The sequence below is a fragment of the Tiliqua scincoides genome, chromosome 1 (genome assembly GCF_035046505.1).
Source record: "Tiliqua scincoides isolate rTilSci1 chromosome 1, rTilSci1.hap2, whole genome shotgun sequence".
In the NCBI taxonomy this organism is placed as follows: domain Eukaryota; kingdom Metazoa; phylum Chordata; class Lepidosauria; order Squamata; family Scincidae; genus Tiliqua; species Tiliqua scincoides.
In genome coordinates, this window is record NC_089821.1 from 128,954,412 (window position 1) to 128,967,476 (window position 13,065).

The 13,065-nt window shown below is 42.3% G+C and overlaps 1 protein-coding gene across 1 annotated transcript in view; it reads right to left on the reverse strand.

Moving 5' to 3' along the window:
• Positions 1 to 11,134, reverse strand: part of IKZF2 (IKAROS family zinc finger 2) — a 145,023-nt gene extending 133,889 nt beyond the window's left edge. The window contains exons 1-3 of the mRNA XM_066636778.1: positions 11,108 to 11,134; positions 9,699 to 9,747; positions 8,818 to 8,922 (exon numbers count right to left, since the gene is read on the reverse strand). Coding sequence (XP_066492875.1) covers positions 8,818 to 8,922; positions 9,699 to 9,747; positions 11,108 to 11,110 — 157 coding nt within the window. The 5' untranslated portion in view covers positions 11,111 to 11,134. The remainder of the gene's footprint in view (positions 1 to 8,817; positions 8,923 to 9,698; positions 9,748 to 11,107) is intronic.
• Between the last annotated feature and the right edge of the window lie 1,931 nt (positions 11,135 to 13,065).

Consider the following 13,065-nt stretch of genomic DNA (forward strand, 5'->3'; position numbering starts at 1 on the left):
GCCACTGCAAGTGGCCGGGTTTGGTTTGGTTGGTGCTGGACACTGGATGCCCACCACCTGAGGTAAGGCTGCCCTGGGGGAGGAGGGGGGCAGGGGCAAAACAGAGAGGCAAGGAGGGCAGATCAGGCCTGGGAGGAGGGCATGTTCAGCAGCGGCAGCGCCTGCCACATCCTCACCTCCTTCCCAGGCCTTATGTGCCTTCACAGGTCCATGTGGACTTTTGCCAGTGATATTGCTGGTCCAATATTGCTGCAGGTTCGAGTAGACCCACTGGGCTGGCATATGCCAAATGTTCCCTTACCCCAAGAAGGTGTCATCATGCCAAAACCCACCCGTGGGATATAGCAAAAGCCACACTGGTGCCACTGCGCTGAGAGTTGTGGCGGATAGGGCCATTAAGTCCCATTAATTTTAATGGGACTTAGTCAGGAGCAGCTCAGCATATTTAGACATCAGCTATTGTGTTTATCAAAGTATCATAGAGAGTGGACTGAGTGGCATAACAAGAAAGTTGTTTCAACTTCTGTCAGATACTACAGAAGAAAAGCAATAGTGCTGAAAAACCTTCTCCAGTAGGTAAAAATACAATAGGTTTGCCTATCTATTAATTTCTCCAAATAACCTATGTCTGAGGGGGAAAGTTTACATTATGCTAGATTCTACTGATTTTGTCCAGATTAATCCAGACAAGTTTCTTGTAAATTACTTAGGGCCCAATCCTATCCAATTTTCCAACCCTGGTGTTGCCATGCTAATGGGGCATGCACTGCATCCTGTGGTGGGGCGCCAGTCATGGAGGCCTCCTTAAGGTAACGGAAAGTTTGTTCCCTTACATTGGAGCTGCACTGCACCTACATCGGTGCTGAAAAATTGGATAGGATTGGGCCCTCAGTTCATAATATTTTATGTTAAACACAAAAACTAATAGAGTGCCAATATCTTTAAATCTACATACTTAATACTTTACAAACTTAATCTTAGAATTAATCTAGAATTCATCATATAAACGCAAACAGAATCTTCCAACTAATTAAAGCTGCCAATACCAAATAAGAACAGGAATAAGTAAAATGAATATACAGCAATGAGGAAATAATGACATATCTAATATGGGTTGGGAAAATGACTAGTAGATTGGGAATGTGGATCATAACTATTAAAACCCACAACAGACATAGAACAAAAACTGCTTATATTATTATGTATCTAACCAACAAAAGTTTGAACTCAGTAGGTCCTTATATCATACAAGTCAGTGTTGACCTAACGTCCTTCTACACCAGTGCTTCTCAAAGTGTACTCCTAGAAGCTTTGGGGCTCCTTGAGACCCCTTCAGGGGCTCCACACACACACCATAAGTGGCTGCCATCTGCCCACTGCCTGGTTAGTCCTGGTGCTCACTGAGACATATTTAGGAGCATAAAGTGTCCCAGAGACTGACAAGTTGGAGAAGCACAGTTCTCTAGACCCATCACCTGTCATAAAGAAACAACAAAGACAACAGCAGCCCAGTGCACACAGGTGAGGCCAAAGGGTGGCCTAATTCTCACTGATTCAGTCATTTTTAATCTAGCCTCTACCCCTTCAGCCTGCAATTAGGACTCACATCATCATCATAGGACTCACCTAGCAATACAAAAAAGGTCACTGCATACAGATAGGTTGGTGCTAAGGAGAAGTGTTTTAACTTAGCCTTTCCTTCACATGTTAACTTTTTGCACAAGAAAGTATTTTGCTTTGCAAAAGTGAGTTCACTTATATAAACCCCCATCTGATGTTGCTAGTAGCATATAGCCCAGACCTAGGCACACTCCTTAATGAAACCAATGCCTCAAGCAAAAGAAGCAGCAAATAAAACTGTGGCAGCAAAGAGCATCAACTGACACAGATAACCACCAAGCCTAGCCACACACTAGGCAAACAAAAAAAAAAGTAAGTCACAAACCAATCGGACCTGCAGAGAAAAATGACTCCCCATAGTTTAAAAAAAAAAATTAGTCACACCATAGGAAGAGTGAAAAACAGGAATGAAAAATAACCTTCATGGCCCAGATGGGTCATAACTAAGATATCAAAATAACCTTTACACATTGATTCAACTCTGGGTGCATACAGTGAACCCTGGATTTAAGGGATTAATGGGGAAGGAGTGTTCATTAATGCTGAAAGTCTGTTAAAACTGAATGCACTGAAGTCAATGGAGGCGTGCATGCCCCAAACGTATATGACTAGTTTTTAATGAAGCAGAAAACACCTGTTGCTTCTGAAGTCCATTAAATTGAGGGTTCACAGTATATTAACATTACACTTACCACAATATCCACATGCCCGCTTGATAAATTGATTGTCCATAGCATCCATTTAAGTGGTGTGGGAAAGCATTTCTGTGACCTGTTAAGAAGTGGGGGAGGCAGCAAGATTCTCCTCAGCACTTGGCCAAAATGTAGAACCCAATGGGTTACCTTATTGATAAGCACCATGCAGTGTGGCTACTGAGGGTAAATGGAAACAGATACTGGCAAAGCTACACTTCCATATAGTTCAATTGAAAGTTATCATTATTAAAATTAATATTCCAAGAAAACCTACCAGTTCTTCCAGAGGAAAGTAGAACAAGCCACTGTACGTTTGTGAAGCATCTTTCTAAAAACCTTGTAACCAGGGAACGATGCTACTTTCCAATTGTTACAACAATAAGAACAAGATAGCAAAATACAGACTTTTGTCTGCTTTTATAAAGGTGTTGTTTTGTGGATTCACTGGACTTCTATCTTCAGACCATGCCAACTTCACAGCAGGGTGAAACCTGCTGTGCAAACAGAATTCTATCTCTGGAAGCTAGGAGGGCAAGAAATTGTTCTTATAACGCTTGTCTCTTATCAAAAAAATCTTTTGTACCTTGTCAATCTCTTGACAGTCTCTTGTCCCCCCCAAAAAAATCTTCTTGGTAGTACTACTGGGAGGTGGAGTGGGAAAGAAAGACCAGGATCAATCCACTGCCTCCCATTCAATTAGCATTGCACAGGAATTTTCCAGCCAGCTCAAAGCAAGTCAATAAAGTGAATCTTTCCCATAATCTATCATCTGTGAAGACATATGAGCAGCAGAGGGCTGATGGGCCACTACAGCTCTGTGTTCCAAAAGTCCTTCTTGAGTTCCTTGGAGAATGTTAACCCCTGCTAACTGGGCAAAGAGACACTTTTAAGTGCCACTTCTCATAATTTGCAGGGCAAGAGGTATAGTCTTAACTCACCCAACCAGAGCATCTTTTTCAGTGGCTGTTTGCTGGAATTTCTTTCTATCTTTTTAGATTCTGAGCCCTCTGGAGCCATGTATTTATTTCATTGTGTAAATTGCCCTGTGAACAACTTTTTGTTGAAAAGTGGTATATAAATATTCTTACTACAAATAATAATGCAACTACTTCTTAAAGCTAGAAGTCTGAGCAAAAAGTCTCATGCTCCTTTTGATTAGAATTAGACACAAGAGAAAATACATGGTAGTCTTTCCCCTACTGGGAGAGCACTGCTGTTCCGTAGTCAGACCACCTTAATCATACTGGTGGACTAGGCAGTTGCCTAGGGCAGCAACTGTTTCAAAGACCAGCAGGCTGCTGATGAAGACAATGGCCATGCTGGAAGCAGCTTGCAATCAACTCCCCTTGGAAATAGAGAATGTGCCCTAGAATCCTGGACATCCATCCTACCTAGGATAGCAAAAAGGTAATGAGCCAATTCTGGGCAGAGTTCTGCCAGTTTGTAAGGCAGGCTAAGACGATTCCATTTAATTCACTGTGATCATTTCAGTACACACACAGGGCAAATGTTTTGTTCCACTGAAACCAATGGAAAGTTACTCCTTCAGTATTCAAATGAAGCTGAATTAAAATGCATACATATATAGTTGTTTTTAAATGTATAGAATATTGTACAAAAGTTGTGCAAAGATCTATCAATGCACACTAGTAATGTTCCTTAAAAGACAGGCATATTTCAAAGTTAGTTGAGACAAACAATTTAGTCTCATGTAGTAGAGAGCACTCCTCATTTTTATTTTTTTTTAAAGAGGAGATCTTGGCATCATCTATAATCTATGTATGTTATATGTAATTACAGATGTGGTAATGGATAGACATAACTGACATCTATGAAGCATGTGCCAAAAATATTTGACCTGCAACCTTTTGGAAGCAAACCTGAAAACAGTCGTCATTTAGCCAAGTCTTACTCACTTGGAATTGCCACAGGCTAATAAATATGAAAAAACCCTCTCTCTCCCAAGCATGTAATTTTACTATCGCTGGGTGAGAAGGGTTGTTTCGAAAGCAGTTGTTTCCCTCTCCTGTCTGGTATACACACTGTTTACAGGACATAAAAAAGCCAAGAAAATTGCCTGTTACAAGTTCCTTCCTTGTTTCAACTGGACACAACACAGCCAAAGTAAGGCAAGGGATATCTTTCTACAGTGGTCTCTTAAAACAGCCTCAATGCAAATTCTTCTGTTACTCTTTGTAGAACTGAAATCCTAAAACAGCACCAGAATCGGTACTGTCAAACTTTGGGAGTCATAAGAAAAAGCAATTCCACATCCAATTTCAGTTTCTGTTAAAATCACAGTATTAGCTATGATTACCATATACATAAGTACAAAAACACCAGTAAAATCAAATGTTAGCATCCTATACCAGCTCTTAGTACAGGAGTAACCGATTACAGAAGTCAAAAAAATTGGACAAGCACCAAGCAATTTCTGTTGCCTTCAAGGAAAGTGTACACACTGCTAAGCTTTTCACAGGTCCAAATTCCTAAGCCTAACCATAGTGGTAGTACAATCCTATGCATGCCTAGTCAGAAGTAATCCCCTTTGAATTCGGTGGGACTTACTCCCACGCAAGTGTGTACAGAACTGCAGTCTCAGTCAGTTTAATGTTCTTGATAGGAATGCTTCAGAAAGTTTCAATGCCATTGCTTACCACACTTCAATGCCTGCTGTTCAGACTCAGATTCCAGCCATTTAAAGTATATGCATGCCTTAAGTATTATAATACATTTATGCTATCTTAGGACTCAGTATTTTTATATATTATCTTTAAAAGTTTAAACTCTAACCCTAACCTTGGGGAAAAAGTGGGATTCAATTCCAAATAAATAATTCTTGTACTTCATGAAATGTAACCAGAAAGGAATGGCAACAGCCTTTTAATCCTATTAAAGCACAACGAAAGACTGCTGCCATTTTCAGTGGACCACTTGAATTCAGAAAGTATAGATTTTTAGAGAGTAGAACAGGCACACACATATTGTGTCACCTAATTGCTCTCCATCGAAATTAATTTTTTGTTCATCATATGAAGCTCTACTTTATATTCGCCCAACTCCGGAAGTCAACTAGGACAGGACACATGACAGGACCATTTTGGATGCAGTGCCAGACCACAGAATTCCCTGCCTCTTGAAGCCCACCTGATACTCCCCTTTGTTGTCTTTTCTGATGGCTGATTAAGATGCTTCTGCTATCTCAATGATTTTTTAGACTCTGCTTAGTTTTTGTTGTTTATCGGTTTAAATTTTGGAGTTAATCATGTATAATTATTAATTGTTGGGTTTTTTTGGGTGGGGGGGAGGTTATTGGGTATTGCTATACTAGTTGTGGTGACCAAAAGGCAGGATACAAATCTCTAAGTGAACAAATAGTTGTAAGACCCATTTAGTTCATCAATGAGATATACACAGAAGGGCCACTAAAGCATCAAGGTAAAAGGGAAAGTACAGGTTGGGCATCCCTTATCCAAAGTGCTTGGGACCAGAAGTGTTTTAAATTTTGCATTCTGTATTTCAGAATACTTGCATGTACATAATGAGAGATCTTGAGGATGGGACCCAAGTCTAAACACAAAATTCATTTATGTTTCATCTACCCCTTATACACATAGCCTGACGGTAATCTTATACAATATTTTAAACATTTTTTGTGCACGAAACAAGGTTTGGGCATGAAACACAGTTTGTAATTTTATTTCAATAGGCAAAAAAATAGAAAAAAGTCACGTTGGTGCTCAAAAAGTTTCCGTATTTTAGATTATTCTGTATTTCAGATTACCGGATAAGGGGTAGTCAACCTGTACCATCACTAGAGTCTGGTAGAAAATACAGCCATAGCATGATTACAAAAGCTATGTAATCTGTGAGTTTAGAATGAGTTTCTGTGGGGAATGATCACAGCTCATGTTTTGAACTGAGTTCAACTCAAGTGTCTCCAGGTCAAAGGATCTCAACTAGCAAGGCTGAGAAAGACCTCTGCTAGGGAGCTGCAGCTACTCAGAATATACTATAGTGGGCTACATGGACTAGTAAAAGCAACAGTGTTATGAATTATATATCACTTTCAACAAAAAGCTCATTACGTGTTCATATCTTTAATCAACTAATACCCACTTTCCTGGGAGTAAACCCCATTGAACACAATGAGACCTATTTCTTCATAGATATGCACAGGGCTGTGCTGCCAGGATGTCATCCTAGAGACATTTACACTGAAATAAGTGGGCTTTACTTGTGAATAGACATGTTTAGGATTGCACTGCAGACAGCCATATGCCGGTACTGTGCTGTCAATTGATTAGCAACTTCACTCAAAATGTGTTCTAATACACCAAGTTCCCTTTCCAAGCCTTTTCATAAAGAGAACAACAGATTAAGAATAAAAAGTCCTAGCTTCCCATTTTTAGGCCACTTGGCCCTCATAGAAAAGGGATATCATGCATGCTCTCACAAACAGATACGCAGGTGCATCTCCATCCCTTGGGAAGAAATATCCAAGAACACAAATTACTGTAGAAAACTATAGAAGGAGTCCTATGGCTTAGGACTTTGGCAACCCCCTAAGCAACTGGAAGCCCCTTGCTAAAAAGCTCCTCTTAAAAGAGAAAATAGACTCAGGGATCATCAACCCTACTCGATCCCTCTGTGCTCTGTCTGCAGCCTGCTCCTGTTCCTTTCTCTCATCTCACAGAAGGAGACCATTGTAGTAAAAATGGGAAGAGTCAAACTTTAAAGGATTCATACTTCTGTGCTTGTGTGGATCAGTTTATGGATCTGCAACAACGGCACTGGAATCACTGGTACAATTACTTGAAATCAGTGGAAGCCTAAATATAAAAACTGCCACGGAGGCCCATTGCTGAGTTCCCCATATACAGGCACAACCCCTATGATTTGCAAGTAAGAGTTCTGTCTGTATTCACAATACAGGACAGAGGTACAAAGATATCCTCAGACCACAGAAACAGAAACTGACAAGTTAGTAGAACCCATAAAACTTAGTTTGTACGTGTGTGTGTTTTAATGACTGCACTAATATAGCCATCTATTTTAAATCCTGGCTATGAACATATGTGTTACACTTGCTAATTAGGGTTAACAGGGTGGCATTCCAACGTTTAAATAATGAGAAAATATTCGTCTGATTTCCGTAAGCACATTTTAACAATAATTAAATGGGGGAGGTGTCTTTGTCTATACATTAAAACAGATTTAAGCCAACAGCAGCAATCTTACCCTCATTAACAAAAAAGAAATTTTTTAAAAATGAAGGAAGTTACGAGTAAAAATTTATAATGGTATATTTAAAAGTATATTTGAGTAAAGGTATATTTGAGAACTGCAAATCCACTATCTGGAATTGTCTAACAGTTCAAGTCTGCATATCTACTCTGAAGCAAGTCTCACTAAGTTCAATGGGACCTACTTCAAAGTAAGCAGGTATAGGCTTACCAAAGAGTAAGTCCTGTTGAACTAAATAGGACTTACTTCTGAGCAGTTGTACATAGGATTGTGCTGTAAGTATGTTAAACTGTGAAATGCTGCTGGAAGTTCAGTCTAGAATACTAGCAATCATATTCTTTACCATTATGTATGTATTAATTGGATATTTCACAATAACTCTCCGTTTTAAAAGGCTCATAAAAATGTCTTACTCATAATTTGCTGGAGGACAGGGGAAATGGCTGAGTGTAACACCTTCCCTCTCAGTCAGGAATGATATGAAAATCATACTTTCTTTATTAAAACCGGCTCATTCTTAAAGCTTCATTTTTCTTGTAAAGTATAATTTCCAGAAATAAAAATCCACTTGGCAAGAACACACACATAAAGGCATACTCAGAGAAGAGTAGTTGCATGGGCAAAAAAGTTGTAAATTCAATATTGTCAGGTCAGATAATATTAGATATTCCAATCAATAGCAAAAAAAAAGGGGGAATAAAAAGAAAAAAATATCTAAATTCCTTAAATTTAATTAGTCAGTGGACTTTTATATTCTCTGACTACAAGTTAAAAGTTTAAAGTGGTCTTGCGTTTAAGAACAGAAACATAATCACAGAGAAGTACGTTTCAGAAGAGAAGGAAGAAAAGCTGAGCTGCCCATTAAGAATATATATATATATATATACATACATACATACACACACACACACAGGCATACACCCCACCAAGTAGTTTAAGAAAATCCAGTACCAAATGCCTCTCTGTCTTCACTTTGGAATCATGCCTAAAAACTGTTTTGATTGCAAAACCTGAGAAACCACAACAATTACTAGCACAGCCTAGGTTTTTCCTACCTGGTTCAGGTAAGGGCCAGCCTCCATAGACCACTTTGGGATAACCCAGATTAGCAATCAAACTCATGTTTAGATACGACAATGTCATGAACAAGAACAGATCTATTCTGTCCCTCTCGTCTTTTACAGTATTAGCAAATCACATAGGTCAGACAAGACCAATCAACCTGCTAGGCAGAAGGCTTTAAAGGATGACTTACTGCTTGTCATGTGACTTGGTGAGGTATGCTGCCCATTGGGTGTGCTTGAGGTGAGGTCAATTGCCATATTGGAGTGCTCCCTTTCGGGCGAAAGTTCATTGTCACCTATTCCGTAAGAGAAAAGTTGCTATTATTTCTATACTGAAAAATGATCATACATACTCAAATATGAACATGTGCTTGCAAGGGGGAAATCAGTTATATCTATGTGTGTGCACACCCCAACAGTACAATCCTATGCAGGTTTACTCAGTAGTAGATCTCATTACATTCAGTGGGGCTTGTAATTCTGTGCAGGATTGCAGCCTGATTATCTCAGTTCCCACCATTATTAGATTCTTTAACATCTAACTTTCTAGATAGGGTCCCAGTTTCAACAAAACATATATTCTAAAAATGTAAAATCAAATCAATTGACAGTGACCTCACAAGAAATGGCAGAAAGTGCGTGCTCTCTCTCACTCTCATTACTCACCATGAATAAAAAGGATTTCATCTTGCTCTTTTGGAACAAGGTAAGAATGATGCACACACACCCTGTATATTTTATACTTGGTCCTTTAGTTCTGCACACACTGTATAGTTTAAAAAGTAGAATATTTCAATCTACACGGGGGCATGAAAATGTAAATAGCCCAAGTTCGAGTACGTTAACTCTGTCCTGCTTCCAATTTCCAATTGAGGCTGTCCCTTTCTATTACTTCCAGTCATCTATGTTGCTTCAATAAACTGTCCAGCACTAAATATTGGCAGCAAACAAGCCCAAGCCAACTTAAAATCATAAATTCAATCAACAGTAAATTGTTTGTTACATTTTAGCACTTCAGAGGTTAAAAAAAAAACCTGGAAAAGACACACAGGGAAATAAAGGCAATACTTACATGGCATGTATCCATCAGTAGCCTCCGCTTCCATAGTCAAAGTGCAGTGCTGCAAGGCAAACAGTACACAGTTAGAGATGCCCTGTCTGTATCAGCCATTAAACAGCTGGACTTCCTAAGCCATTTCTCCTTTTTGGTTACTGCGTCTGAGCAGCACAGAACTCCCTATCTGCACTCACTTAAGTTACTGGAATCTTTCTGCAGGCATCCAAGTGCTGAGCCAGGTAGAAAAAGTAACTTCACATTCCAGAAACAAGCTGAAGGGGGGGGGGAGGAAATCACACCTGAATCACAGTTTCCCTGTTTCCAAAGAACTCCTATTTGAATCTGTTTCTGCTTTGTCTGAGATGTTGATGCTTTATCAATACACAATTCTAGCCCAGCACAGTAAGTCCAGCTGAACTCAGTGGGACCTACTGCCAAGCAGGCATGTTTAGGACTGAGCTGTAAGTGTTGTGGGATGTCAGTGCCACAAGGTCTCCTGCCATCAGCAGTCTGGTTAGGTTTTTCACTTCAAAGCAAAAAGGTGAATTCATATCCCTTAACAGAATTGTTTTAACTCTTATTCACAGGCACCAGTTCATTCTAACTTGAACTTCTCCCCCCCCCCCAAATTGCAAGCTTTACAGCAATCTCAAAGTTTCTTGAGGCAGTTTGCTGACACTGAGCAAGCTATTACTTTCCAGAAACCCAAGTCACTGTATTAGATGACGCCCACTAGCTTACCACCTGATTAAATACAAAATAAAATCTAAAAAGGTCAGTAATTGCAACCATATTCTTTTAAATGGAAACTTGGTAATAAAATTTGAAGAAGAAAAAATCATGGCAAAAGGAAGAATTCCAAGTTTTGCCCCCAATGCCTGGCTCCCTTTTGCCTGTAGTTTCAAAACTCTCACTACACCAAGCAGTTAAATTATTCACAATGAGCCATTTCTGTATTGATCGCCAAGTATATTTAGCCCCAGCTCCTGGAATTTCTCCATTACTTACTGGAAAACAGGCAGCTTCATTTCTTGTCTCCTAAACCACTTCCCTTCACCTCATCCCCCTCCTTCAAAAAAAAATTAAATACTTTTCTCTGTGTTCCTCTCCCTGGCATAGTGCAGATCAAATTCCCAAGACACTCGGTATATAACCGAGTTAGATTTCAACAGGCAAAGCTGCCTTCCAACTAAATGTTTACTTGGAGATATATATATATAAAAGTCTGATTAAATGTTTCAGCAGAGGATCAGATCCCTCTTGCCTTTTCAAGATTACCTTGTGCAGGAAATACAAGCAAGCAAAACACTGAAGACAAGGAGGGGGAGGCTGTCCCAGTCCATGAGATGGGGAGAAAGGAAAGCAAATCGGGGTGGGGGAGGGTGGGAGAGGAAAGTTCTACTCTTAAGAAAAAGTTTGTTCACCATTTCCAGCTTCTGATGGCAGCTTCTAACCCCTCCTCCCAGTGCAGAAGGAAGAGGCAGAGGGAGTTCTGGTGCACTGGAGCAAGATGGGGAAGCCTTTTGAAATAAGCCAGTCCCCTCTTTTTTTTTTTTTTTTCCTTCCTCCCCTCCCCGCCTCCAGAGTTCAAGGGAAGAGGAAGAAAACTTACAGGTAGGTCATTCAGAGCAAGTGGGAAGGTGGGGAGCCGAGGCAGGAATGAGAGCAAAGGGAGTTCTTTCTCCCCCTTCCTCCCCTCCCCTCCCAGGATGGTCTTGTTGGGAATGGCACGTCCTTTCAGGAAAGATGAAGAACAAAAAGAGAGAGAGGGAGGGAGAGGGAGGTCAGCCAGCCAAAGCTACAGCAATGCGATTAGCCAGACGAGAGAAAACTTGATCCACCGGTTCCTTAGGAATCAGGCAGAAAGAAATCTTGGAGGAAGGGAAAAAAGGGGACTTGGAAGGGGTGGTTCATAAAAAAAAAAAAACACACACACAACCAAGGCCAACTCCACAAGAATTGCTTTTGGCCCTGGGCAAAATCAAGAGATCTTAATTACACAGAGAGAGAGAGAGAGTGTCTCCCGCCCCTATGGCACAACCTGTCAAAGTAACTGGAGCCCTGCATTTTTGCAGCTCGCGTGTGTCACAGGCAGAGACCTCTGCGCGTGGACGTGCGCCTGCTGCAGCGGCCAAGCCCGTGTCGGTGGAGAGGGAACCGATTGTCCCTTCGGGAGCTTTGCAACCAACAGGTCCGCCTCTGGGCCGGACGCGGAGCTGCCGCGCGACCAGGTGTCTCCCCCGGTGCGGAACGGCAACAAGTCGCGGGCGGCAACAACCCCGAGAGGCTCCCCGGTGGACGCGGGCTGCAGCCCCGGCAGGCTTTACCTCTCAGCATCGCACGCAGCGGCTCGGCGGCATCCCGGCCGGCCGGCCGGCTGTTTGTTTTGCTAATGAGCGCGCCGAGGGCCGGCGAGCGCGCGCGCCGCAGAGCAGAGCGAGGCAGGGCGGCCGCGGCTCAGGGCGATCCTGCCCGCGACTTCCTCCATCTTCGCCGCGCGGGGCCGGCCTGGGACAGCTGGTCAAACCCCGAGAAACCGATCCGCAAACTCTCCCCCCCCCCCCGGCGCACGGGCGCGCGCTTGCTCGCCCGGGCGGCGCCCCGAGCCTGCAGGGAGCCGGGAAGGCGGCCCGCCGCTCGCTCGCTCGCTGGCTGGCACGGCCGCTCGGCACGATCGGCAATCGATTGCAGGACAAGTGCTCGGCTCGGCTGCGCTGCTCCCGCTCCCCGCACAGGCTCTCAAGGCGCCTCCGCCACCCGGAGGTGCCGCGCGGGCGCTGGATTAGGAGCAGGCTCGGCGGGGGGCGGGAGGGCACCGCGCAGCAGCACCGGGCAGGGAGGGAAGAAGGAGACAGACAGACAGACACAGGGACGGACAGAAAGAAAGAGACACAGGCAGAACCAAAGACAGACAGATGGATGGACAGACAGACAGACAGACAGACGCACACGGACAAAGAGAAAGAAAGAAAGACCAGCAACTTGAACAGACAGACAGACAGAAAGAAAGAAAGAGACACAGACGGACAGACAGAAAGGGACACACAGACAGAGACAGAAAGTAATAAAGAGACACAGGCAGACAGACAGGCCAGCACTTTGGAGTTTCTGGTTTGTTTTCCTGTATGCCCCAGACACCCCTTTCCCTGCAGGATTTCCAAGACAGGCAGTGGCATTTCTTATTTGTAACCCTGTTCCTCTAAAATAAATTCTGGCAGGAAAAATGAACCATTAACTAATACCCATCTATTGCACGGAAAATCATGTTGGTCTTCAACTGAGTTGAAATCCCCTTGCTCTTGAATTACTGGCAAGGCCTAACTCCATATTTAACCCATTTTTGCCCCGCCCACAGGTGCACACCTTTGGTCCCTGTTTCATA